The sequence below is a fragment of the Notolabrus celidotus genome, chromosome 8 (assembly GCF_009762535.1).
Source record: "Notolabrus celidotus isolate fNotCel1 chromosome 8, fNotCel1.pri, whole genome shotgun sequence".
Lineage (NCBI taxonomy): Eukaryota > Metazoa > Chordata > Actinopteri > Labriformes > Labridae > Notolabrus > Notolabrus celidotus.
In genome coordinates, this window is record NC_048279.1 from 27203388 (window position 1) to 27229628 (window position 26241).

The 26241-nt window shown below is 37.7% G+C and overlaps 5 protein-coding genes across 6 annotated transcripts; all 5 read right to left on the minus strand.

Annotated features, from left to right (window-relative positions):
* Positions 1-409: 409 nt before the first annotated feature.
* LOC117818041 lies at positions 410-2493 on the minus strand. The gene is made up of 6 exons (XM_034690898.1): positions 2451-2493; positions 1989-2309; positions 1366-1722; positions 1166-1279; positions 768-817; positions 410-660 (listed from the first exon to the last, which is right to left on the minus strand). Exons 1-6 carry the CDS (start codon positions 2491-2493, stop codon positions 544-546), a joined length of 1002 nt encoding a protein of 333 aa, XP_034546789.1. The 3' UTR covers positions 410-543.
* Positions 2494-4630: 2137 nt separating this feature from the next.
* Positions 4631-9427, minus strand: LOC117818035. The gene is made up of 6 exons (XM_034690893.1): positions 9266-9427; positions 8813-9142; positions 6402-6761; positions 6174-6296; positions 6013-6074; positions 4631-5933 (listed from the first exon to the last, which is right to left on the minus strand). Exons 1-6 carry the CDS (start codon positions 9342-9344, stop codon positions 5805-5807), a joined length of 1083 nt encoding a protein of 360 aa, XP_034546784.1. The 5' UTR covers positions 9345-9427; the 3' UTR covers positions 4631-5804.
* Positions 9428-11902: 2475 nt separating this feature from the next.
* LOC117818042 lies at positions 11903-14858 on the minus strand. 2 transcript variants are annotated; one of them, XM_034690900.1, is made up of 6 exons: positions 14805-14858; positions 14374-14682; positions 13960-14250; positions 13673-13810; positions 13524-13582; positions 11903-13413 (listed from the first exon to the last, which is right to left on the minus strand). In XM_034690900.1, exons 1-6 carry the CDS (start codon positions 14845-14847, stop codon positions 13279-13281), a joined length of 975 nt encoding a protein of 324 aa, XP_034546791.1. In that variant the 5' UTR covers positions 14848-14858; the 3' UTR covers positions 11903-13278. The 2 variants fall into 2 exon arrangements, with proteins under 2 accessions (XP_034546791.1, XP_034546790.1); XM_034690899.1 differs by having other exon boundaries at positions 13960-14253.
* A 4170-nt stretch (positions 14859-19028) lies between these two features.
* LOC117818037 lies at positions 19029-22385 on the minus strand. Its single transcript, XM_034690895.1, has 7 exons — positions 22358-22385; positions 21397-21491; positions 20942-21262; positions 20001-20357; positions 19785-19910; positions 19564-19610; positions 19029-19484 (listed from the first exon to the last, which is right to left on the minus strand). Exons 2-7 carry the CDS (start codon positions 21437-21439, stop codon positions 19350-19352), a joined length of 1029 nt encoding a protein of 342 aa, XP_034546786.1. The 5' UTR covers positions 21440-21491; positions 22358-22385; the 3' UTR covers positions 19029-19349.
* Positions 22386-23767: 1382 nt separating this feature from the next.
* LOC117817651 lies at positions 23768-26241 on the minus strand. The gene is made up of 6 exons (XM_034690403.1): positions 26232-26241; positions 25356-25691; positions 24767-25120; positions 24503-24619; positions 24348-24406; positions 23768-24248 (listed from the first exon to the last, which is right to left on the minus strand). Exons 1-6 carry the CDS (start codon positions 26239-26241, stop codon positions 24099-24101), a joined length of 1026 nt encoding a protein of 341 aa, XP_034546294.1. The 3' UTR covers positions 23768-24098.

Consider the following 26241-nt stretch of genomic DNA (forward strand, 5'->3'; position numbering starts at 1 on the left):
GTCTTTTCTCATATTCTGCATATATACTCTGAAACACACTCACACACACACAATAAACACTACTGACAAAACAGGACTGTAAGCTTAAAGATGCTTAAGATGGTTTTATCTGACTCATATTCATTGTTAGTCAAATGTAAAACTCAAATGAAGCTAAAAAGAGGTTAAAGTACCTCACACAGCTCGCTGCAAGATTTGTGTGACCTCCTCCTTTAGATTCACTGAAGGAGTTCACTCACAGAGCCGTTTAAACTGATGGATGTATCAGGTGAATGAGAAAGAGTGTTAAAATGTCCAGAACTCAAAAATGTAAAAATGAATCTCTCTGTTTGAAAATTATACCACATATTTTTTTATTGCAGCTGTTTACAATAACTTTCAGATGAAGACCAGGAGAGTTTGTCAGATTGTACAGTTTATTCTCACACAACAATAATGATGGAAATAAAAGTAAAATATGCAACAAAATATATTATGGGCTTAATATTTCCCTGATAATCGAGCAATTGGATGCAGGGTTCAGATTGATCGTCTTTAACAGTGTCAGCATCTAACTTGAGCGTACACCCCGTCCTCCACTAACTCTCTCTTCTTTCTGCCTCTTGATTTTTTTGCAGAAAAATTCAGTGCAGCGTAGTTCAATTCATCATCAGCACCAGTCTGTACAGAGACATAAAGTAGTAAAACAAACACAATAATATAAATATAATAGCGTCTGTTTCAAGTATCAAGATTTATTTTGCGTTATCACTTGTAATATCACTTACTTGTAGGCATGCGCTGTCAGCTTGTGCTTCTGAAATTTCACTTTCCAATCCTAGAGATAAATAACACGATGAAAATTCATATATATGGATAAATGTACTTAACTTGACTCTTCACATGAGAGGAGAATGTCTTTAGAGAAGATTTCAGATTGAAACTGTTGACTATTTTCTAAGTAATAAAGTAAATAATATTTAAAGGTTGAGTCTCTGAGATGAATAATAGAACAGCTTGTTTATTTTAACTGCATGTAGCAGCTATTCTTCATAAAGGCAGGATCAATATGTAAAATGAGATGTTTTAACCCTGTACAGTAAAGTTTAACCAGTTCATGTGCAGAAAGTTCATAGTTTAAGTCTTTTCAAAGTGAAGGAATGTAATACTTTTTTACAGCACTTACCTTTAAGTTGCTGAAGCACTTTTTGTTTGCATAAGAGGACAACGTTTCCAACAACAGAAATGAACAAGCAGACTATTAATATCCCCATGGCAATCCATTCTGGATGAGTTTTCACTGGAAAACAAAAAAAGCCACTCGTCAGTCGTGATGTTACCAACATGTTTTGAATATTTCCTCCGTTAATGGATGCCAAGTCATACCGATTTCCACTTTTGTTCCATCTCCAAATAAGATCTGTCCACATGTGGCCACAGCACAGTAGTAAGTCCCAGCATCAGAGGAGCTGACGCTCTTAGAGAGGTGATAAACACAACTTTTCTGAGTGTCAGATCTCTGCTCACATTCACCACGTCTGTTTTCATCAGTGTAGATGATGTCTGGATGAGATTTATTTGATCCAGCTCTGAACCAGTACACACTGTGACCTCCTGGACATGTTTTATTCTCAGAGTCAGAGAGGACTGAACACTGCAGAGTCATCGAGTCTCCTGGACGGACTGGATCAGAGACTGTCGACGACTGAACAACAGTCAAGTTTGATGTCCTCGGAGGGTGTCCTGGAACAAAAAAAAACGGATCAAATGTCAGAGTAAGAACTGAGTCTTCAAATGAAAAACTGGATCCTTGAATTTCCACATTGACTAAATTTTGTAATTTACCAAACTGGATCTTTTAACATATTTTATATTTAGCTCTATTGAATAGTCAGTTATGAAATCTTAAAAGTTGCTCCAAATAACAACAGTAAATAAGGCTACTGTTCTTACAGTTGTTCAGAGACGTCAGCTCAGTGTCACTGAAGTGATTCTCATCACATATTTACCTGTTAATGACAAATAGGTTGAACTCCAAGTTGGCACTTTCCAGACCAATACTCCACAGTGATAAATCCCCTCATCTTCTTGAGTTGTTCTAAAAATGGTCAGATTGCTCATATTCTTGTGAATGTTTGCATCAAATCTTGAAGCTGAAAACTCTGGCTCATAATTAGGCATTCCAAATGTGTTCAGTGTCACGATTAATTTCAGAGTTTCCCCGGCACTCTGCTTGAACCAGTAGATTATTTCCGTTGATTCCCCAGAAGTAACGCACGTTAAGGTCACAGGTTCACCAACTTGAACTGTTTTCACTGGAATCAGCGGATCTAAATGAAAACAATAAAGACAATAAATTCAAAATTAAATAACAATTGGCATAAAGGCATTAAAAACAGAGTTCACATTAAGAACTCTTCATCAGATACAAAAAGTTATCAGTCAGGTGGACTCTATTATTTATTACTTACACGCCTGATGGAAGAGAAGCAGTGTGATCCAGAACACAATCATCTTGACACTGTCTGTTTTTTGGAGACTTCTCAGTTATATTGTGACTGAACATGGTGACGTAGGCTTCAAAGTCACTCCTTCAAATGCACCTGATTGGTTATCACAATAGACATCAACGTGCATTTCCTACCACACTGCTTTGTGCTTGTTATAAAAAGCATCAGACACATATCCACTCCCTTCAATGTTTCATTTAGAAATCACGCCTAACTCTCACCAGATTATAGAACTCTGAAACATGTAGTCTGAACATGGATTGGATACATTTCATTGCAGATTATTCTGAATCCCCTTAACATTTAACCCTGAAATGTTTATTTCTCTTTCTAAATTTGGAATACAAAATAATACTTTGAATACTTTGAATAACAATACGTTTTATTTAAAGGCATGTTTTAGGGCACTAAAGGTCTCCTTACAGGGCAGAGTTTGCAAAATGTGTTTCTTTTTATTATTACTTATTTTCTAAATTGTACTCACTGGCAGAACAAACATGCCGTCTGCACACACCAGTGCTCTGTATCTAATTGTATTTATTTATAACATTACACATTACACTCGTTCTCTCTTGCACACTTGATCTATCGTAGTCCGAAGTGCACATTTTGGAAGTTTAAAAAAAATGGATTTCCTGTTTGCCGTTCTCCAAGCTCTTTTTGCTCACTGAATGTGATTGGGACATTAGGGGTCATGGGGTTTTGTAACTTGTTGGTAGAGCACACATTGATGGGCTGAGGGCAAAATGGGATGGGTTTCTTCTCTGAGTGTTTATCCTTTCATTAAAACACAAGTACCTTGTGTTTATTTGAAATTCAAAAAGACATGCTGGTGAGTGCAATATGTGACTGAAAGGTGCAGTACACCTTGATATTTTCTTTGTATTACATTTGAGAAACCTAATGTGGGACAAACCCCAATTTTCTAATGGTGTGATCAGAGTGAACGCATAGCATACCTTTTTTACCTTGATTAAATGTGTTTATTTTACTTAACTTAAAAAGCAAAAATTCCTCATCTATGTTGTCACACATAATTTAAAGCAGTAAAAAGTCTGAAATCATGCTGTGTGAGCTCTGTCCACATGATGGCAATCAAACAGTTTTATGCTGCTTGTTTTCTGGGTGGAAAATGTTACATAACTGCCGGATTTTCTGTCTCGACATCCTAACAAGATCCTGGACGAAGACAGAAAAAAAGTATGGAAACCAAACCACTTTTATAACATACACATTACACACAGTAATAAAAGCGTTCCCAAAAAGTCCTCCTGAGTAAACATACATCACACTGCTTGAGGGCTGATGTATTGTTTGGAATTCTAACTTGCATTACTACTAATGATAGCAAAGCAAAGTGTGCAGTAAACCACTTGATGTTCATCTGATGGAAATTCAGTATTCCCATGGAGGTCCAAACCACAGCTGTTGTTCTCTTGTTTTCTGTGGAGGTTGTATATTTCACATTAACCAGGACAAGTGTGTTAGGAAATGCTCTTTGATCTATTATTCTGTTGTAACGAATCAGATTAATTTGAAGTATCAGGTACCATGTCAGCATGTTAGGCACAAGATAACAAAGATGTCTCCTCACAAAAGACAGTGCCAAGATAAACATGCTATTGATTACACTGATTCTCCTTCAGCAGGTTTGTAAGTGATAGTGACTAAATAGTCTCTCATTATCAGTCTGGAGATTATATTAATACTGTTAATCACGATTTAAGGTTATTGTACATTTAACTGTGTTCTAGAGTCACTGATTCCACTGACAAGGGTTAAACTTAGTGAACCTGCAACCTTTCTATGTATTGCACCCCATGAAGCATGTGAGAGTGAGGCAATACTGGTACATACTAAGTGCTGGGATAATCTGGAGTTAATCCGGACACTGTAGAGAAATACAAACCCTATGTATGGAGCAGAGTATTCTGCCCAGAGATTGAAGGTTACCAAGATTGTGAGTAATCTTACCATTTCTAAAAACAATGCAAGAAGACAAGGCGATGTATCACTGTTCAACAGTGACTAGAATCAACATTCCTATATATGGAACCTGTTTGTCTCTTTTATGTAGCTTATGTTACAGTTGAAAGACTTAACATATGAAGGCAACAGAAAAAGTCAACCTAACAGGAAGATAGATCAACAGATGGATCTTTTATTGTCCTTTTACAGGGAAATTCATTTCTACATTCTGTACAGAGGATACATACATATAGAACATCCACAGCACCTGTACCTGAAAGACATCCATACAGTCCACATCTACCCCTGTACAACCCCAATTCCAAAAAAGTTAGGATGCAGTGTAACATGGTGATAAAAGCAGATGTGGATACTTTGCAGATCATTTAAACTATTAGTATTTGTAAATAAAAAATTGTGCAAACCCAAATTATCAAGCGTTGAAACTGAAAAATATATCATTTTATTAAAATATGTGCTCATATCAAATTTCATGCATGCAACAGGTTTCAAAAAGTTGGGATAGGGGCAACAAAACACTGAAAAGTTGTGTCATGCTGACAAAGAACATGTGGAGGAACACCTTAAGACAAATAAGGTTAATTTGAAAGAGGTTAATAATAAAAATGGCATCCTAGAGTGGCTGAGTCTCTGAGACGTGAAGATGGGAGGAGGTCCTTCACTCTGTCAGAGACTGCGTAAGCAAATAATTCAAAGGGTTTCTTCATCTACACTAGATCAAATCATTAGAGATTCAAAGGCCAAATAGCCAATGCTGGACTGCCGTGATCTTTGTGCCTTCAGGCCGCTCTGTATTAAAAAGAGGAAATACTCTGTTGTGGAAATCGCTGCATGGGCTCAAAATTGCGTCTCATAGTCTGTGATTACAGTTTGTTGCTGCATCCATGAATGCATGGTAAAACTGTAATATGCTAAGGGAAAAAAATAAATTATTTATTCTTGCAAGAGATTTATACAGTTATTTTTTGTAGGTAAAAAGAACCCCTTTGTAAGGAGCTGGGTGGATTGGCAAGTCACCTGCAATCCTGCCCTCAGACGACAAGTACAGGTAGAAGTCAAGTTTAGACCAATTGTATACATTAGGGGGACAACACCTGAGCTGAAAAAGGCTCCACTAACCACCCTGTTACCCAGCTCAGGGTGAGTTGGTGTAAATATCATATGAGAAGGCTCAACAGCTCATTTATAATCTCAAATGTATAAGGACAAAATTGAATTTAAAATGATTTGTTATTATTACAGCACTATTTTACAGCAATATCAAGCCTTTGTGAGCTAAACAGACTAAAATGTACATAGACCATAGGATACCAACTAACTGTTAAATCACTCATCAAGACCAAAAGCCCTCACAGCGGCGTAGATCCTCTCTTTCTCCGCTGCATTTGCACCTCTCACTGCACCTCTCTCTGAGTTCATCATGGTGAAGATGGCAGCCGAATAAATCTCTTCTCTCTAAGGTAATATGAATGAGACAAGACATTTCAATATGTATACAAAACAAAAAAAGGGCACTTAAAAAAATCATTCCTACCTTTAAATTCCTTACAAGTTGACTTTTCCAACCACTGCAGTTGTTTTGCAGAACACGAGAGCCTGAGAGTTTGTGAAAAACACAAATAGATAAATATAAGATGATAAAGAAAACATAATAATGACATTTAAAGAAAAGGAAATAAGCATAAGCATTATTACCTTTACAACAATCATTGTCCTTTTTGTTGATGGCACAAATGAGGAAGGCCATGACGATCAGACTCAGAGCCAAGACAGCACCAAGCAGAATAATAATCACATCGGCCTTCAGCGGAAAATTCCCTGACAAAACAACGCCCCCCAAAATACAAGAAACAATAATGTCAACACAATCATTTTACACTTAAGTCTGCAAGTTAATTCATAAAAAAAGTATTTAGCTGTTACCATCAATCTCCACTTTTGTCCCATCTCCAAATAAGATCTGTCCACATGTGGCCACAGCACAGTAGTAAGTCCCAGCATCAGAGGAGCTGACGTTCTTGGTGAAGCGATAAACACAGCTTTTCTGAGCCTCAGATCTCTGGTCACAGTCATCATGTCTGTCTTCATCAGTGTAGATGATGTCTGGATGAGATTTATCTAATCCGGCTCTGAACCAGTACACACCGAGACCTCCTGGACATGTTTTATTCTCAGAGTCAGAGACGACTGAACACTGCAGAGTCATCGAGTCTCCTGGACGAACTGGATCAGGGACAGTGGGTGACTGGTCAACAGTCAAGTTTGATGTCCTTTGAGTGTTTTCTGCAAAGACAAAAAAAAGACACATCAGAGGATTGAGACAGGTTAAACAATAAATAAAGTAGTTTCATGTTAACAAAATCAAGGTATGGTGTGGTGTAGCTTAAAAAGAATATGAAAAAAAGTTAAATCTTTATAAGAAACTCGAAGTGACAGAATTACAAGTTAAGTACGGCCCCATTAGGAGTTTAGGTTTATGCCACTCAGCATGATAGTCTGCTGAAATTAAGCAAGAGTAGAGCTATTTTATCCAAAATAAGACTGTCGAAACATTGACCAGAGCTACAGTTACAATGATAAAATACATCTCACATTTGGTTTCAATGAAATATCTTAAACCTTCTGTATAGTGTGTCAAATTAGTTAAGCTGTGTGAACAGAGTGCTACATCTTATCTCTTTGCCGGTCCAGTCCTGTGAATATCTCCGTAAAAACATCCTGTTGTCCTCTATCAAACATATCAGTCACATTCCATCCCCTCATGTGTGAATTAATTTGTCTGATATCAGAGATGGGCACAAGTTACTTTTTGCAAGTTTAAGTCAAGTCTCAAGTCTTTGGTCACGAGTCCAAGTCAAGTCAAGTCTTAAGTGTCTTGGGGCAGCTGCAAAACCCAGTCGTGTCTCTCACAAGCGGCAACCTCCGGTCTAAAAATATGAGTCAATGCGGAAGTGTTAAAAGCTGCAGTACATCGAGGATCCGCTTGAGGCTGGCTCTGGAAGTACCAGAAGTCACATACACGTGAATGGGGAAAAGACGATCTTTACAGCATTAATAAACATGTTTACAGCCTGGTACAAAAGATGAGTGTAGTCTGAATAGCTAATTTCTCGACGTCCTCTCACTGTGAGGGGGGTGAATTTTTTTCTAATTCGGCAATTTCGAAGATATTGAGATTACCAGTCTTCCAATGAGAGGCACAGCTGACTGCGGGAACACTGCAGCTGTTGGCTAGGAGGCTCAAACTCCGCCTCTTTATGTCACACTGGCTCGACAGAAGCAATATGGCTGCCGCAGCCGATTGGTCTCAAAACAGCTCTTCAGAAACAGATGGGTGACGTCACGGATACTACGTCCATATTTTTTACAGTCTATGGTCTCTCATGGCTTTAATAAATTAAATAAATATGCTATAGTCATAAGATAGACAGATATACCTTTATTGCCCTTAGCAAGGAAAATTGTTGCCACAGTCTGTACAAGCATACAGACATGGAAAATATGGTACTTAACATCCACCCAACCTCACAACAATCAGTGCACATCAACCCACACATCTCACACGAACCCACACACACAGGACAAATATACACACAGGACACATATACACACAGGACACATATACACACAGGATATCTAACGGGGTGTTTTGTTGAGTAGTGGCGACGGCAGATGGCACAAAAGAGGGGTTCTGTCACTCATTTTTTTTAAAGGTATGTTATAGCAGTTCTCAAGTGGAGTCTTTCACCTGCTAAAGGTCAATAAGAGTGTTACAGGAGGTCCCGAGTTAAGAGTGTATTATTTCCACTTCAATAGTTTCATCTTTAAGTAACACAATAACACTTTTGGTTATGGTTTTATTAACTTTATGTAGTGACAACATCTGGTGGTTCTCAGATGAAGAACTGCAATAATATGTTTTAAATTAAAAGGTTCTTATTGAAAAACAAAGAGAGGTTTATTGATATAAACTTACAGAATAATGTAGTTTTAGTAAAACCACTGATCAAATACACATTTGTTGCTTATGTGCTACACGATCATACACACACCGCTGTGGCACTGAGCTCTGAAAGAAGTTTCGTATTTGGTACTGAAAAAGTGGTCACTTGTAGTGGTTTGTAATCAGATATAATCAAGTAACTCTAAATATTGAAAATGAATAAAAATGCTATCTTTAATGCGTTTGTAGTGAACAGAAGTTTACAGGTTTATAAAAAATGTCCTAACAGGTTTGTTATGCCCAAATAAATTGTGTCCTTCTAAAATTAACACAGTGAAGCTTTAAATTCGATTCTACAACAAATGTATTAAGAAACACATCACATGATTACCTTCTAGTAACAAATAGGTCCCACTCCATTCCGTCTTCATCATCCACTCTCTGACTGCACAGTGATACATGCCCTCATCTTCTTGGATCGTTCTCATGATGGTCAGGTTGGTAAAACTGTCATCCCATTTTACCTCCAATCTTGACTCGGAGAACTCCGGTGAAAACTGAGGCTTCATAGATTTCCGAACCGTCACTACTAACTTCAGAGTATCCCCGGCCCTCTGCTTGTACAGGCTGAGCTCTCTGTGGCTGATCTCACTTTTAGGTAAAACACACGTGAAGGTTGCAGGTTCACCAAGTTGAACTGTTGTCACTGGAACAAGAGTGTCTGAATAACCGAAAATGTATGACAGGTGACATAAAAGTTAGTCCATGATGTGGAAATGTAGCAGCAAAAAAGATTACAGATGGCATTTAAATTCTTAAGAGAGAAAAGTGGAGTATCACTCACATCCTTTATGAAGAACAAGCAGCATTACCCACAACAAGATCATCTTGACATTGTCTCTTCTTAGAAATCTTAAAGGCATTTCAGCAAGTGAAGGAAGTGAGATGGTCTTGATAGGTCAAACCATCAAAAGAATCTGATTGGTTACCACAGACAGTAACCCAAAAAAACACATCCTGCCACAGAGACGTTGTCCTGGTCTTTGTGAGACATTTTACCGCTCTTACAACACATGTAACCAATGACAAGATGTTCACCTTTTCACACATATCCGCTCTGGGCGTTATTTTTTCTTTCGTAGCAGCACTAGCTGCCATTGTTACCAATGCTGTTTCAAGTATTTACTGCAAGAAATTACTGAAATATTTCACATCTTACACTTGAGGGAAGTTGACCTTGTTGGATCTTTCAAGACATATAAACATTTGTCCTTCAGTAATCCTGATGTTCAAGCTGAACAAACAACACAAACAATGAGAAAGTCTTGCCAGACATAGTTCAGAGCTAATGTGCATTATGGGTTGTCCAAATGAGCCTCAAATGAAGGTAATTGATTACTGAAGGATTTATCAACTAATCAGATCATGAATCACACTTATTCAGCTTTCAAATGAACACCAGTCCTTTGAAATCTAACAAACCATTAAAATTCTTAAATCAAGCTATGTTTTTGTCTTTGCAAAACTAGCTCTTGTGTCGGGCAAATTATTTGATTTAGTTTTAATGTGTAGCGTGGTTACTGCAGTAATATGGTAAGAGTTTGCTCCACTGTTAGAGAGGAGAAGTGGAGAAAGAGATGAAGATTAAGAGATTAAGGTTAAGTCTTTGAGGGGAAGGATTTTAAGGTAGATTACAGACAGCAGGTACTGCCTACTACATATTGTGTTTGAATTTAGTCTGTAGTCTGTCTGTTCTGTTCTATCTGTGTTGCAGTACGCTGGGCCAGACGTCACTGAATTTCAGGTTTCGGAGAGCGGAAGTAAACAACGGCCAAGCTGACAGAGAAACTGCTTCTTTAGCATCACTTATGATTTAAAAAGTTAAGAAGTGGTTTATATGGAATTTAATACTTTTCACAGCACCGAAAAACTGCTCTTGTTCACATACTACTTACTAAATACTGAATTTTGGCCAGATCAGTACGTACTGCTAGTATAGTAGGCGGTTTTGAAAACAGCCTATATTAGCAACATACTAGCCAATAAAGACATTACTATGGCTAGCTTGGTTGACAAGCAAACTGACCACAGTATAACTAAAGGACAAATCAAAAAACGCAAAACAGGTGTTATAAAAAAATTGTAATTTAGCTTCAACATGGTCGATTGATGTGTAAGGAAAAAAGCCTGTTAATATTTTCTTGCAATCATAAGTAAGCTAATTACCTCCAAACACAAGTACAGTGGAAGCTAATGGGTACGACCTTAGCTTGGTAAGCTTTAGTATAAAGCAAATAATCAGCTTCATGATGGGGCCCCAAATAATGGTGCAAGTTCAACTTATCCACTTGGAAATTTGAACTCAACTCAACTCAACTCAACTTTATTTATAAAGCACTTTAAAACAACCACAGCCGGAACAAAGTGCTGTACATAAATAGACAAACAACGCAGGCATAAAAACAATTAAAACACAGGATAATAAAACAATAAAAACAATAAAACAATAAATAAAAACAAGCCATAAAACACTAAAACAGGAGCAGAGTCTCATGCTGGGTTGAAAGCCAAGGAATAAAAATGGGTTTTAAGGTGAGTTTTAAAAATGGACAGTGAGGAGGCTTGTCTAATGTGGAGGGGAAGCTCATTCCATAATTTTGGAGCAGCAACACAAAAAGCTCTATCCCCTCTCAGCTTCCGTTTTGCCCTCGGTACCTCCAGGAGCAGCAGATCAGCTGACCTGAGGCACCGAGCAGGAGCGTAGGGGTGAAGGAGCTCAGAGAGGTAAGGCGAGGTCAGACCATTTAAAGATTTAAATACAAATAACATAATCTTAAAATGGACTCTGAAGTGCACAGGTAGCCAGTGGAGGGAGGCCAGGATCGGAGTAATGTGCTCCCTCTTACGTACTCCAGTTGAATGTCCGTGGAACATTTTCTGTGAATCTGTCCAATAGTTGTTAAGATATTTCTCTTTGAAAGTGAGTATGCCAATTAACTGACAGACAGGGGGATTACATACAGAGCAGATAAAAAACGAAAAAGACATATAGAGGTCATCGTTTATCCAAAAAGCAGGCTTTTAAGACATTTGTTTAAGGAATATTAAGTATCGAGGACCTCAAGGTTCAAACCTCGTTCTACTGTATTACAGTCTAAAATTGTGATGTAATTTCCATTATTGTGCATTTGATGCTTTGCAATGTGCTTAGACTGGTGTTCATGCCCTGATGCCACTGATGTTGAACTTTGTCCAGAGTTTAACAAACTATTTGGGCTCAGTGATTTCATACTCAAAGTTCTGGAGCACTAACACAACTTTTTTTTGACAAAGTGTATCTGTATATATTGGAAACTCAAAGAAAAAACTACAACAGTGGTAAAAAAAATTACCATGTTAAAATGGCAAAATCTCATTGATTAAAGAAGATGCTCAACCATGGAGTTATTGTCATGTTTTATTGAAAACAAAGGCAGGAACCCAATTGATAAATACAAACTGTTTAATAAACAAGCGTCAAAACAAATCTTACTTTTATCAAAGTCCAAAAATCAAAACTCTAATCTCAAAATAGTTTGAGGAAACAGGACAAGCAGTAAAAAAAACTATTCAAAAAACACAGTAGGTAAAACAGGAATGAAGAAAGAAAGCACAAGGGTGACGGGGCCGGGAACACTTGAGACACCGAATGAACCAACACAGAGAGGGGAAAACACGAGGAATCAAACACGCGTGAAACACAATCACAGTAGTGTGAAAACACAGGAAGGACAAGAGAGGAAGTAAGACTATAAATTATACACAAGGAGACAGCACTGAGAAAATAAAACAGACAACACTAAAGACAAGGGAACCAAAGAGAAATAGACTACAGAAACATAAAATACAACATTAACATATGACACACAGGAAGTAAAACAAGACATGAACCGCAAGATGAAACTACAAAAAACAGGAAGTGGATATTAACATAGCAAACAAGACATATATAAAACTAGAAGAGAGCAGTCGTGACAGTCACACTGAACAAAGAGCAGTTAAAGTAGAACATTGTACCTTTTATTCCATTATTGGTTTGGTATCTTGTCTACAATGCAATACTTTGAAAAGGCTTTCATTTATTTAAATAGTCATCGGCCAGAAGGGACACACAACATCGGAATAATCTGCTCAGTTCTGAAAACGTATCTCTTCTACTGCTGAAAACTTGACTATTTTATTATTTTTAATTCATGGGGTTTCATTTCCTCGACAACACGTATGAATAATATCAAATTAAAAAATATATACTTTTAAGTTAATAATAATAATTTAAATATATATTTTACAGGCAAAATTGACAACACAAACGTTTTACAGCAGCAATCAGTAGAAATTCTTGTGAGAGGATTTGGGCCACTGAAATGTTTTTCTTTAATTTTTAGGTCAGACCCAAATCTGACTGTGAACTCAGAGATCTGAGAAAGTGTAGACTCTGAGATTAAAAAAAAGTCAGACTTCAGGGTTTGATTAGAATCTCAGGATTCTGAAAAAAAAATCAGGTCTCTGAAAAGAAACTCAGAATTCTGATAAAAGAAGTCAACATTTTGAGGAAACTGAAAAATCTGAGTTTTGACATTATTCTAGAGATTCTGAGGAGAATCATGATGGCAGAAAATATTAAAGTCTGACATGAGAAAAATAGACAGAATTCAGATTTGGGATATCTAAATTGTCAGAGGAAAAGTCAGAGTTCAAGAAAAACAGAACAATTCTGATGTAAATCTCAGAATTTTTCCACCTTCTCCAAAAAACTCCCAAAAATAAATGAATACTCAGATGCCTTTTTCTCTCTTCCCTTGATTCAAGTGTTTGCTTTTAGTTCACCTCAGGGACTCTGACTTGGGCGTATATGCTTTCTTCCTCCACTGGTCTTACACCCTTTATTCCGGCTTTGCCAGAGTTCCTTTTGGTGAAGGTTGGTGCTGAATAAATCAACGAGTCCTCATCTGCCTGATGTAATTAAGGAGTACTGTTAGGTTATGGCAAAATACAGCATTTACACAACTGCCAAGAAAAAACATGCTTATAAATTTCCGACTGTGCTTAACTACATTCCTTACCTGCTGATTTTGCTGATCATTACGGGCTGTTTCAGTTCCACTCTGCAGGACAACGTCAACTGTGTAATAAAATAAAAACAAAATGTTAATTTGCATTGACTTCTGCCTGTTCTTGTTTCATAGATTGACATATAACTGACTTTTCTTACCTTTGTTACAACCACCAGATTGTTTCCTGAGATTCCTCAAAGAGTAAAGGAGACAGGCTATAACTATGAGGCTTACAGCCAGAGCTGCACTTAACAGATGGAGGACTGTGTTGTCTGTCTGCAAATCCCTCTGCACTGCTGACATAAAAATCATCAAATAATGAAAGTTAACAACTAGTTTCCAAAGTAACTTTCAATGTATGACACAGTGACAGATAAAGAAAAGAAAAATTACCCAAATCAAAACCCCACAACTTCCTATTTCTACACAAAAAGGAAGTATTTACCTTCATTGTCTGGGTTTGATCTGTTTCCTGGTTTTATCTTCTCACATGTGTCCGCAGCACAGAAATATGCTCCATCATCTTGACAGCTGGTGTTATTGAAGAAACTGCAGTTGCATTTCATTGTTGAGAATCCATCACGGTCGACACTGATTCCAAGAGTAAAATTAGATCCTCCTGAATGTGATCCAGCTCTATAACAGCACACACTGTGCTCTTCTGGACAGGTTTTACCCTCAGACTCTCCAGGATGGACTGGTTCAGGTGTAGAGACTGCAGTGGTAACAGGTTCTGCTGCTGGGAATTGAAACCAGATGGTTTGAAGCTTTTATCAATTTCCTGAAAGAAAGCTATTTTGTCTTTTGACTAAATTATGTAAGCGTGTTAAGTATTAACAAAGAAAAAAGGGTTGCTTACCTTTGACCGTCAAATTTGTTCCTTTCAAAAACATCAAGTTTTGTTGAGTTGTTTTCATACAGAAGTAAAGTCCTGTATCTCCAAGCTTTGCTTTGGTAATATGCAGAACAAATGCTCCAGTGTGCTCTGAGGTTTTAATATGAGTATCCAAACTAGGTAAACTGTATGATTTGCCTAAATATTCTGGAAATTTTCCAGAACGAATCCTGATCCAAAACAGGCTCCCTGAACCCTCTCGTTTACATTCCATTTCCACGTCTCTTCCAGCATCAACAGTCTTTGTCTCAAAAGTCGGATCGTTCTTGCATCCTGAAAAGACAGTATTTCACATTAACAGGTGAACAATCATGAATGTGCTTTTCTCAACCTTTGTAAGAGGATGACAAACTTTAAATGTATATTTGGATTCTGACAGATTAGCGTATACTCACGAGTCACTCTGAGCATCAGCAAGAAATAAAAAACAACAAGCATTTTCAGGTTAATCCACTGGAAACAGCTGTTATTATGAGCACACATTAAAATGATTCACAGTAATAAAATCCTTTCAGGTGGGAGGGATCAGTGTCAGAGCAATCTGATTGGCTTTTGATCACGTTGACTCGTATACCACGTCTGTGGAAACATCTGCAATCTTTCCAACCTAAACACATAAAACAAAACGAGAGCAAGGTTTGGTTTCATGTGTCACAGGGTTTTTTTTTCTATAGCTGACAACAAAAGAATTGATACAAACACAAATCCTCCGTCATGACACATTACTTTACCTCCTGATATCAAGAGATATATTTGTTTTTATTTATTATGTATTAATACAGTGTGGTTAAGGGGTGTGATTAAGATTGAGCAAATAAAACCACTTGGTGTAGGTCAGAAAGTTAAAGAGGATATGATAAACTGTGATAAAAGCCCCTTTTCAACATGCTGATTGGCTTCAGCGATAAGAAAGCATGGCCAATAATCCTACTACACAGTTGAAAATTATTAAGGGAAAAAGTATTTTCCACTACATTGACAAGATTTACATAATTTGTGAAACCAAAAACAGTTTTGTTTCTGATGAAAAAGTTAAATCCCATGGGTTTTGAGGTGCATGCAAGAAACAGTCAGAGGTTTTTGTGTTTCCCCTTTAGACTATTTAAAACTTAGACATAGTCTCGGTGATGACACCATCAGTTTCTGGAGAGGTGTTATGAAGCCCAACGATGGCCGCTGCTGTAAAGGAAATACTGACTCAACCATACTTAACCTAGAAACAGGCGAAGAGGTGGAGTTGAGGTGGATTTTGGCCTCTCTTTAAACAGTGTGCTCCTCCAATCAAGCCCTTAAGAATGCAAACACATGATTAAGTCTGAGCTTTATACAATCAAAACAGATGACTTACAATAAACAATTTACATCCTGCACAGTGAACGAATAAAGGAAGGAGTGATTCAAACCTTAAACATTTTTTGAACCAGACTTTTAACTTGTTTGATTTAATATGCTTTATTTGGGGGCACAGGCAGAGAGCAGTTGGTAGTGCAGGCTTGTAATGTGCAGAGGCTGCAGTCCTCATCACACTAGTTGTGGGATGGACTCCTGGTCCTGGCCAAGTGGCAACCTCCAGTCTAAAGATATGAGTCCAATGGGGAAGAGTTAAAAGCTGCAGTTAATCTTGGATCCGCTTGAGGCTGGCTCCGGAAGTACCAGAAGTCACATACACACGAATGGGAAAAAGACGATCTTTACACCACAAGTAAACATGTTTACAGCCTGGTACAAAAGACGAGTGTAGTCTGGATAGCTCATTTCTCAATGTGCTCTCACTGTGAGGGGGGTGAATTTTTTTCTAACGCAGCAATTTTGAAGATATAGAGATTATGAGTCTTCCAATGAGAGGCACAGCTGACTGCGGGAACACTGCAGCTGTTGGCTAGGAGGCTCAAACTCCGCCTCTTTACGTCACACTGGCTCGACAGAAGCAATATGGCTGCTGCCGCTGAATGGTCTCAAAACAGCTCTTCAGAAACAGATGGGTGACGTCATGGATACTACATCCACATTTTATACAGTCAATGGTCCTGGCATGATTTGGTGCATGTCACTCCCCCCTCTCCTTTTGCATTTTAACATTTTAACATAAGAGTTTATTCACCTTATATTTTAGGTGGAAAAGATTCACAGAGAGTTATATGTGTCACTGTGAAAGGCAGCAGACAGTGTGTTATGGAGTGCTACTTACAAATGTGCTGTGATAGAATCAGGAAGAGGACTTGCTGCTTTGTTTACTGGGGGCCAAGATTGACACAAAATGAAAGTTTCACACCGTAGCTTTGAGTAATTGTAATATGATGAGGCATGGTGCTCAACATGACAGTCAAACAATGACAGTGATTCAGCAAGGCGAGTTATTAAACTTGGTGCAAGTCAAGCCATTTCCTCAACTTCACTCTTCAATCCACTTGTAGCAGCTTCTACTTCAGAAAGACTTCATAGGAACATGTTCACCTGTGAGGATTTTATACTCTTTCACTTAACTGATCTGCATGTTGTGATCTGAATTCATGTGAGGGAATATAATGCAACCCAATTCAGCAACATAAATGCCTCCTTTTAGCTTCTTTAGAGTGTGAACACATGGGTAACCTTGCTATCCTTCAGATTAAATCTGCATTGAGTAATATTCAGATCAAGGCATTGTGGTTTGTGGCTTTTACAAGGGTCAACATGATTCTGACCACATACGAAAAACTGTTTTGACCAATAAGTTGCTGTAAATGCTACAGATGTACAGTTTTAGCCCTTCATTGCACAGAGCTTTGCAGACACACAAACAGACACAAATAGACATGCATTTACAGCCACCGCTGACAAACAAATGATCTATGGAAACTACAAGCTGTGTTGTGGTTGGGCTTCAAACTGAGGTGTGAACACAGAGGGGCTTTTCTCACTACCTCACTCTCAGTATGAGACCCATGACAGTCGGCCTGTGCTGCTGCATCACTGTTGATAAAAGGGCAACAGAGAAACGATTCTACAGTTCTTTGGATTTATGATTCATTAAGATCACAAAACCTTACATGCGTAAACAAAGTGCACATTCCCACTTTGTTGTGACCATTTGTATCACTTTTTCTGTGATCTGGTGCTTTTTCCCTCCCTTGTAGTCGGTGTAAGGCAGGGGAGAGGCTATTTATTCACTTTTTCAACACCCATTTTTATTTGACCGGAGCAGGATGTCCCACTGTGATCTTACATCATGTTTATGATTGATGAGGAGCGCTTAGAGCAGCATTTATCAGGCAGCTTGTACAAATGAACACTTGTTGAATCAATAGAATTAAATTTAAATGGCCACAACATATGTAATAATATTCATCTGTAATATTCAGAGCTTGTAAAAAGCAAATATAAAAGCAAAAAGAGGTCAATCTTTGCTTTTTGTTTATTGTGCTGAAGCCTCATGTAGCTCCTTCATACACATCCTGTTAAAGGTCATATCTCATCAGCTCTGTTCTGAGTTAACAGACTTTAAGTTTGGTCATAGGGCAGAGAAACAGCCCACCACAGCCTGTGTGCTTCAGTGAAGTTGTTGCATGTACAGGAAAGGGGAGGCTGCAGAACAGGAAGGGTGGAGGGAGGGGGGGGCTGAGTCACCTAACATAAGAAAACGAATCTGAGAAAAAAAAACTGCAGAGGGGCTGGAGAGATGATTTATATAATGAGGGGGAAATTAATGAACACAAGATTTAGTGTGAAGAGGTGTTTCCATCAGTCTGACTAAACAGGCCACAGGTCAGCTACAGATTTTAAATCATGTATACAGATACTTCTTAAGGACACGCTACATTTCACGCTAATGACAGGAGGCCATCCCCTTCTTATATCTTCAGATCTGACCTTTGTTCTTGTTTCATTATTGGCGAATGAAGTTTTTTTTTACAGTTTTATATGTCTGAGTAAACATATAAACATAAATTTAAAAAAATAAGGAAGACATTTCAATTAGCGCTGTTTGACCTAAAAACTTCTTTTCAAAAAGATTTTTTTTTTCTGCTACGTTGATATCAAATAGATAAAAGTGGAGAGACAGACGGATCATCTCTCGGAGCCCGGCGCTGGGCTGGGATATCAGGGGCAATCTGGCTTACAGTCTCATGCCACACAAGTTCAGTCAGTCTTCGGCCTTGCATCTACACAAACTTGTTGGATACACTTTTGTACTTTATGGGTGGAGAGAGGCCCAACAAAGATCCCTTGTAAGACTTGAACTAAATATTTGCAGGTCATGTTTGGCATCTTTGCACTAAACCACAGAATGTCCTCGTCATTAATTTGAAATGTCTGTAATTTAATTGTGTAGACATTTCACACTACATTAACAATATTAATGCTCTCAGGAACACTTGCTGTCCATACTGTTTGACTTTTGGCCAACATTTGGTGTAATATGTTATCTAATGTGACACAGAAAGAGAGCAACTCTGGAGACATAAACCCTTAAAGTTGTTACGGAAAGTCATTTAAATTTATATCATAACTTCACTGATAAATGAAAACTAGTAAAGCAAGGTAAAGAAAGTTTATTTATAAGCACATTTCAGAAAAAAAAAGCGTTGCAAAGTGCTTCACACAAAACTTTAAGGATATTTAAAAATCATCACACCAGACCACGACAATTAAAGAGAAGTGGAATAAAAAAGCAGAAACAGAAGTTTGAATTTGATAAGAAATACGAGTGCTAAAACTACAGTGCAGTGTTATAAACTTTAAAACACGCTACTTGGAAAACCACGAGAAACTCAAGCTGTGCATTTGTATGAAAGACCACAAACATTTCTGTGAAACAAATGGACAAAATGTACACATAGCAATACAATTATAAACAGCACAGTTACATATGCAGATTATTTCAACTAACACATGTTTAACTATTAACCAAAAAAAAGATCAGCGGGTATTAACTGATTGAAAGCAGAACTGTAGACTCACTAGTTCAACCTAAAAGCCTTTAAAGCTGCACAGATCCTCTTTTCCTCCACTGATATTGTGTCCTTTACAGTCCCACTGCCAGCTTTCCTCACAGTGAAGACAACAGCAGAGTAAACCTGTGTGTCCTCATCCGTCTGAGAATATAAAGAGATGGCAAGGTTAACACATCTGAAGTTCTTTGGTTACAGCTGAATTAACCTTGAAATACTTTACCTGTTGATTTATTTGACCTCCACTGATTCTATGCAGCTCAACAGCAGCTGGATAATGAAACAGAAAATATAGAATTAATTTTAATCAGGGATAAAGCAGTTTGGTTCAATCACTTGAGACATCAGCACCAGTTGTTGTTTGATGGGATTAATAAGGATGATTAAAATGTTAAGATTTAGAGGCCAAATTTTGGATTGATTTTGAGTTTTGTTAACTCTTACCTTTATGTGGTTCACATTCTGCTCTTGGATTTTGGAAGCAGATGAAAACAATATTAACAGTCACAGAAATGAACAAGAAGAGTACTGCTATCACCAGGCCGATTAACTCAGGACTTGCTGTTTGCTCTGGAGAACAAAGGAGAAAAAAAACAAAACGAATGAATAATGATGTTTCTAAAATATAGACATTATCAAGGTCTGTACAAATAATCATACCAATCTGCAGTTTTGATCCATCTCCAAATAAGATCTGTCCACATGTGGCCACAGCACAGTAGTAAGTCCCAGCATCAGAGGAGCTGAAGTTCTTAGAGAGGTGATAAACACAGCTTTTCTGAGCGTCAGATCTTCTTTCACATTCATCACGCCTGTTTTCATCAGTGTAGATGATGTTTGGATGAGATTGATCTGATCCAGATTTGAACCAGTACACACTGTTGTCTCCTGGACACATGTCACTCTCAGAGTCAGAGAGGACTGAACACTGCAGAGTCACTGAGTCTCCTAGGCGGACTGGATCTGAGACTGATGGCCACTGAACAACAGTCAAGTTTGATGTCCTCTGAGTGTTCCCTGCAAAGAAGAACAGAGACAGTGGTTAAAACAGGTAGATAGAACATTTATGTGCAACCTTCTTTGCTGAATATAGACTCAAAAGCAGGGGCTGTGAGTTGTGCTGCAGATCGCTTATTTGCAGGTGATTTTAGTATACGTTTCCTCCAAGTTTCAAGGTTTGCAAAGTTACCAGCAGAGATTTCCTCCTCTCAAAAACGACACAACATAGTCATGAAAAATGTTCATACAGTGAATCAAGCAGGTTCACACGTTAACCATAAATCTGAGCCTTTCTGACACTACTCGGAGAGGTAAGGGAACTGTGAGCTGAGCTGCGACTTACTTTATGTTATCTTGGTTCTTTTTATTCCGGTGACATCAAATAAGAAAATCACTAAGATAATAATAATGAAACACCAAATAGAAAAATTAAGATTTTTTCCAGTGCAACTTGCACATTTGCAAAAAAGGTCAAGACATCTAATGTACAATTTTTTTTTACCAGTCTCTCAAATATTCTTGTACTAGCTTTAATTTAAGTGCAGCTTTTAATGGTTAAAAAAAGAGAAAGAGAATAAGAGGAAAACTTATCTTGGCTTTACCTTTCAATGACAAATACGTTCCACTCCAAGTAACCTTGATCCACTCTGAGACTGCACAGTGATACATCCCCTCATCGTCTTCCACGGTCCTCAAAATGGTCAGATTACTCGTACTCTCGTAAATGTTCACTTCAAATCTGGAGGCAGAAAACTCTTCTCCAAACACAGGATATATGTGTTTCTGCAGCCTCACGATTAATGACAGAGTTTCCCCTGCACGCTGCTTGTACCAGAAGACTTTACCGTTCAACATATCAGGAGAAGCACATGTCAATGTCGCAGGTTCACCCAGCTGGACTGTGGTCACAAGAGGCTCTGTATCTGAAGAAAACAAACAATGCATGAAAAAATAAATGACAAGTATTGAATTATCATTAAGAAAATCACATGAACTATCTCATTTCTAGAATTCATTCATATACTCTAACAGGAAAATAAAGAGTTGTTTCACTTACATCCCTCTCGGAGGAGAATCAGTATGAGCCAAACCACCAGCATCTTGACACTGTCCTCATTTGAGAACTCGTTGGTTTTTCAGTGAGACTTGGTCCTCAAAAGTCAAACCATGAAATGCATCTGATTGGTTATCCTTGACAGTCACTATAAGTGCATTTCCTGTCACTCTTACTCTTTGTACTTGACTTGAAGGAGTGCCTTAACATTTGATCTCAACTAAGAAAGCTTTCATTACGACTTTTCTTGCCAAGATCTCCCACAGACAGAAATCACTGCTTGATTTCTTAAAACCTAAAACAAGACTGAGGCTGTTTAGAAGTTTTGTTCAAAATAAACTAATTTAAAAAATCAAATTTTAACCAAAAATGTACACCAGTTAATATAACAGTGTTTAACATCAAGTCAGCAGGATTTCAGCGTTCCCTTCATAAACTCTTCTGATGCTTTGCTTTCATATATTTTAGTAAAATCAAAGTTTGCCTTCTCAAGAGGGAAGCAACATTAATCCGCAAACACCATTTACATTTAATGAAATAGTTTATGAATTAAAAGAAGCATGTAAAGTTGACAGCGTTATAAATACACTCAAGAGAAAAATACCTACAGGAAATGTCTCCTTGTCTTTCAAAAAGCTTACCAAAAATATATACATACATATTAGATGTTCACAAAACTTCATAAAGAATTAACTTAGATGGCCAGTTTCATGAGAAAACCCTGTGCCCTGTAGAGTAAAGTGCTCATATGCATGCTCTAAGGTTACACGACAACTCTTACTGCCGGCTGAGAGGCCTGAGTTAAAGTTAGCATAGCATGTTACCACTGTTTGTGAAAACCCCTTTGACAAAACACAAATATTCCTGTGTGTGGAAAAACTACAAAGGCCATATCTCAAAGCAAATGAAACAAAGTTTTTTTTATTCATTGTTAAACATGTTAAAGGTATCTTTTGTTTGTCACCTGTCTTCCACTGCATGCCTGAGTTCCTCATTCAAAGCCAGGAACTGCCAAACAGAGCTGCAGCCTGCCATTAGCGTATGAGGAGGTTTACCAAGTGGAAGGCATGAATGAATTGAATGAGATGGAGGGATGTTTTGACAGATGAAATAAGAAATTCTCTTTTAGATGCAACTTGAGAATGACTTTGATGTAAATACATTTGGATATTGTTTTGAAGCCCCATTTCATATGTTTGGATCATTTGCAGATCAGGTAGGAGTTTTAGGTGAGTTGATTACAGATTATGAATCCTTCACTCTTGGTAGGAGCCAGCTGCTCTATAAGAGGAGGCTGGATGTCCTTGGGAGATTTTGGTTGAAGTTTAAGCCAATCAGTTGTTGGAGAGTGTTGCAATTACAAAGAGCATATTGAGCAGCAAGGGCCCAAGTGGCATTGTGTTGACCCTTAATTTTGGCTAACACATCTGTCTGTGAATGTGCTATTTTGTTGCATTTTCCTACTTTTTTCTTGCAAATATTAGATTTTACATCCATCCCAGGTCTGCATGATACATAATGCTGCACATCTGTTTTTCTACACTGAAAATAAATACACTTGGCCTGCAGCTTTGATTTTTGCCTCATTTTTAGAGCCCAATCAACTAGGCCATCCTTACAGCCAGTCTACATCATCAGAAAAATGTCACTTTCAATGTAGAAAAATAGATGAATTGACTGAAGGTGAATGTTTCACACAATGAAAAAAATTTAGAAGCTGTACATAAAAGAAAGTTATAATAAGATAACCTGAACTAGAAAGAAAAAAATTGTGTGCATGCAGACTCAAAAAGGTGAAGTCACAGCATGACAAGACAAAACACAAGATGCAAAAAAAAAAAGACTTGAGGAAGAACAAAGGAGAACTTAAGACAGAAGGCTGAACTTCCTGGCTCTGTGCAGGTATGTTTTAGGCGGGGGGGTTACACTTTGCTGGAGCAGATTCCTCCCTCCTCTTGATCATAGATAGATCGACGTACTTCTTTCAACAAAGACTTAAAATTTAGAAATGTTTCTGATAATAAGATTATTTAGAAATAAGCATCAAATTACTGGGTCATCATTTTGCCATTTATTTCTTTTTCAGACATTTGCCTAACAGATTGGTTTAACTATTGTTTAAATGTAAAATTACCTTAGGCGTTATGTAAGATCATAAATGGTAAATTAAACATGCATATCTTATTTAGACCAAAACGGAAATAATCGTGTACCACCAAAGCAGAGTAAACATGCATATTTTATTCAGTATTACAAAAAGAAATACGCTTCTAACACAAACAATATTTGATTTTCATTTAAGGTATTCTAACTATCGTCAGCTGTCCTACCTAATAAAGATAAATCATTTAAAAAGTGATAAAAAAAACTTTAATTAGGCAAATGTTGTTTAACACTTTTTCAATAAAGGCTCCAAAAAAAAAGAAAAGGGGGCGTTTATCCAAAGCAAAATCCTGTAAGACATCATTAAGAACAGCAGAACAAAATACAACTACTGCAAACAAATCATATAATATAATACAATGTTATCCATACCTGATGGTCACAAAGCTAGACATTATAGCATTAGGACACACACGCACACACACACACACACACACAATCACACGCACACACACACACACGCACGCACACACACACCGTATGCACGCACGTACGCACACACGCACACACATATAACTCCTTTAACTCCATTATTTGCTTTGTTAGTTGGTCACAACAGTTCTGACACCGCTGTAGATCGTCTCTTCCTCTGCTCTTTTCACGTGTCTTCTCTCACCGTTGCTGTTTTTCTTCTTCTTCTTCTTCTTCTTAGAAAATGGTGGTGCAGCATAAACCAGTAAGCTCTCATCTCTCTGACGATAGACAGCAAAAAATGTCATGATGAGACAGATGTTAATATCGACAAGAGGAGAAAAATGTTCTTTATCTTGTTGTATCTTCATGTATCTTACCTGCTGTCTTTGCTGACCAGAGCTGGCTGTTTCAGCATTTCTGTGCAGATCAGCAGCAGCTGTTATAAAGTAAAACCAAAGATGTAGTTGGTTAATCTACACAGAGCTGTAATACTAACTGTTTGATCGACTTATGATGGAGGAAATGTTATTACTGTTAAAAGAAGATTTTGTCTTGATGGTATAAACCAGGAAGGCTATAACAATCAGACAGATAGCCAAAGCAGCTGAGAGCAGACACAGAGGTGTGTTCGTCATCAGCATGTTGTTCCCTGACACAAAGCAAAAATAACAAGTCACAGTTATTTTAATAATATATTTCAGTTGATTACAGAAAACAATATAAAAACACCACAAAGGCTTTAACCTGATTCTGAAATATGTTTAAAAATGCTACACATGAAATATTCTGCAGTTACCTTCAGTGTTGAGCTTTGTTCCATTTCCAAACAATATCTCCCCACATGCAGCCACAGCACAGTAATACGTCCCGACATCAGAGGAGCTGAAGGTCTTAGAGAAGCTGTAGATACATTTCTGCAGAGAGGGAGCCTCAGAGCTCTCCTCACATCCATCACTTCTCTTTCCATGAGTGTAAATGATGCTGGGACGGGATTCATCTGATCCTGCTCTGAACCAGAATGCTCGTTTTCCTGGACAGGTTTTGTTGTCAGGGTTGCTGAAGACTGAACACTGCAGAGTCTTTGAGTCCCATGGGCGGGCTGGATCAGGTGAAATGTCTTGAATGACTGTGGTGATGTCAGGTCCTGGGTCTTATATATTCAATAAAGAAAGAGAACATTTTTGAGATGTGTAAGAGAGTAAAAGTAGTTTAAGTTAAGTTTCCTAGATTAATGAAAGAAATGTTGTATCCTTAATTCTATATTAATTGTCTATATTCTATATTCATGTCTACATTCAAAAAAACATTGTAACTGCTCATATTAACTGGGTTGGTTGTATTTCTAAGATATCTTGAAAAAAACGACTGCTCTGTGTTTTATTTACCTTTAACTCTCAGAAACACTCCCTTTAAAAGTGTAACTTTAAGTTGATTTTGATTAACACAAAAGTAAAGTCCAGTATGGCTGAGCTGTGTTTTACTGAGAATCAGGATGAATGTTCCAGGCTCTTGTTTTGCTGTGCAGCAAGGAGTTTTACTCGTTATATTAACATCATCATAATCAAAGGTATGAGTTCCTCCCAAAAATTCAGGCAAATCTCCAGAAACAAGCCTGAACCAAAGTAAATGCGTTCCATCAGAGGTCTTGCGAGGACAAAATAAAGTCACATCTTCTCCAACATCGACAGTCTTTGTCTCATAGTTCTCACCAACTGTGCACCCTGAAGAAAATAAAGAAATAATGTCAGTATTCAACAACACAGAAAGAAAGTGTTTGCTCTGTGCTGAACAACAAAAATTCAACAACCTTGAAATATAAATCTGGTTTAGTTTAGAAAATGTAAAATATACTTACGACTCAGTCGGAGCAGCAAAAGTGTTAAAAAGACAGTCAGCATTTTGTTGTAAGTCCACTTACGACAGCACTAAAATCAGCTCGGACAAGAAGCAGATTCTTCTAGATATAATCATATCAAGTGGGAGGAGACAATAGCAGATCAATCTGATTGGTCTTTCATTATGATGTTGTTCCACTGTTCTACCACAATGGAAAAAAACTTCAACCATATTTCAGGCCAAAGCATGTGAAACACTGCCAGCAGCAAGCTTCTGTTTCAAGTTTGATGGTAGGTTTCTATAATTGTCCCTGAGAGGAAACACACGTAGTTCCCTTTTCTTCTTTGCTTTTCATAGACTGAATGAAAGTTTAGGATCAGTTTAGTTACCTGCTGGTTTTTGAAGCCCTTTTGTAAAGTACTTACATTTGGTCAT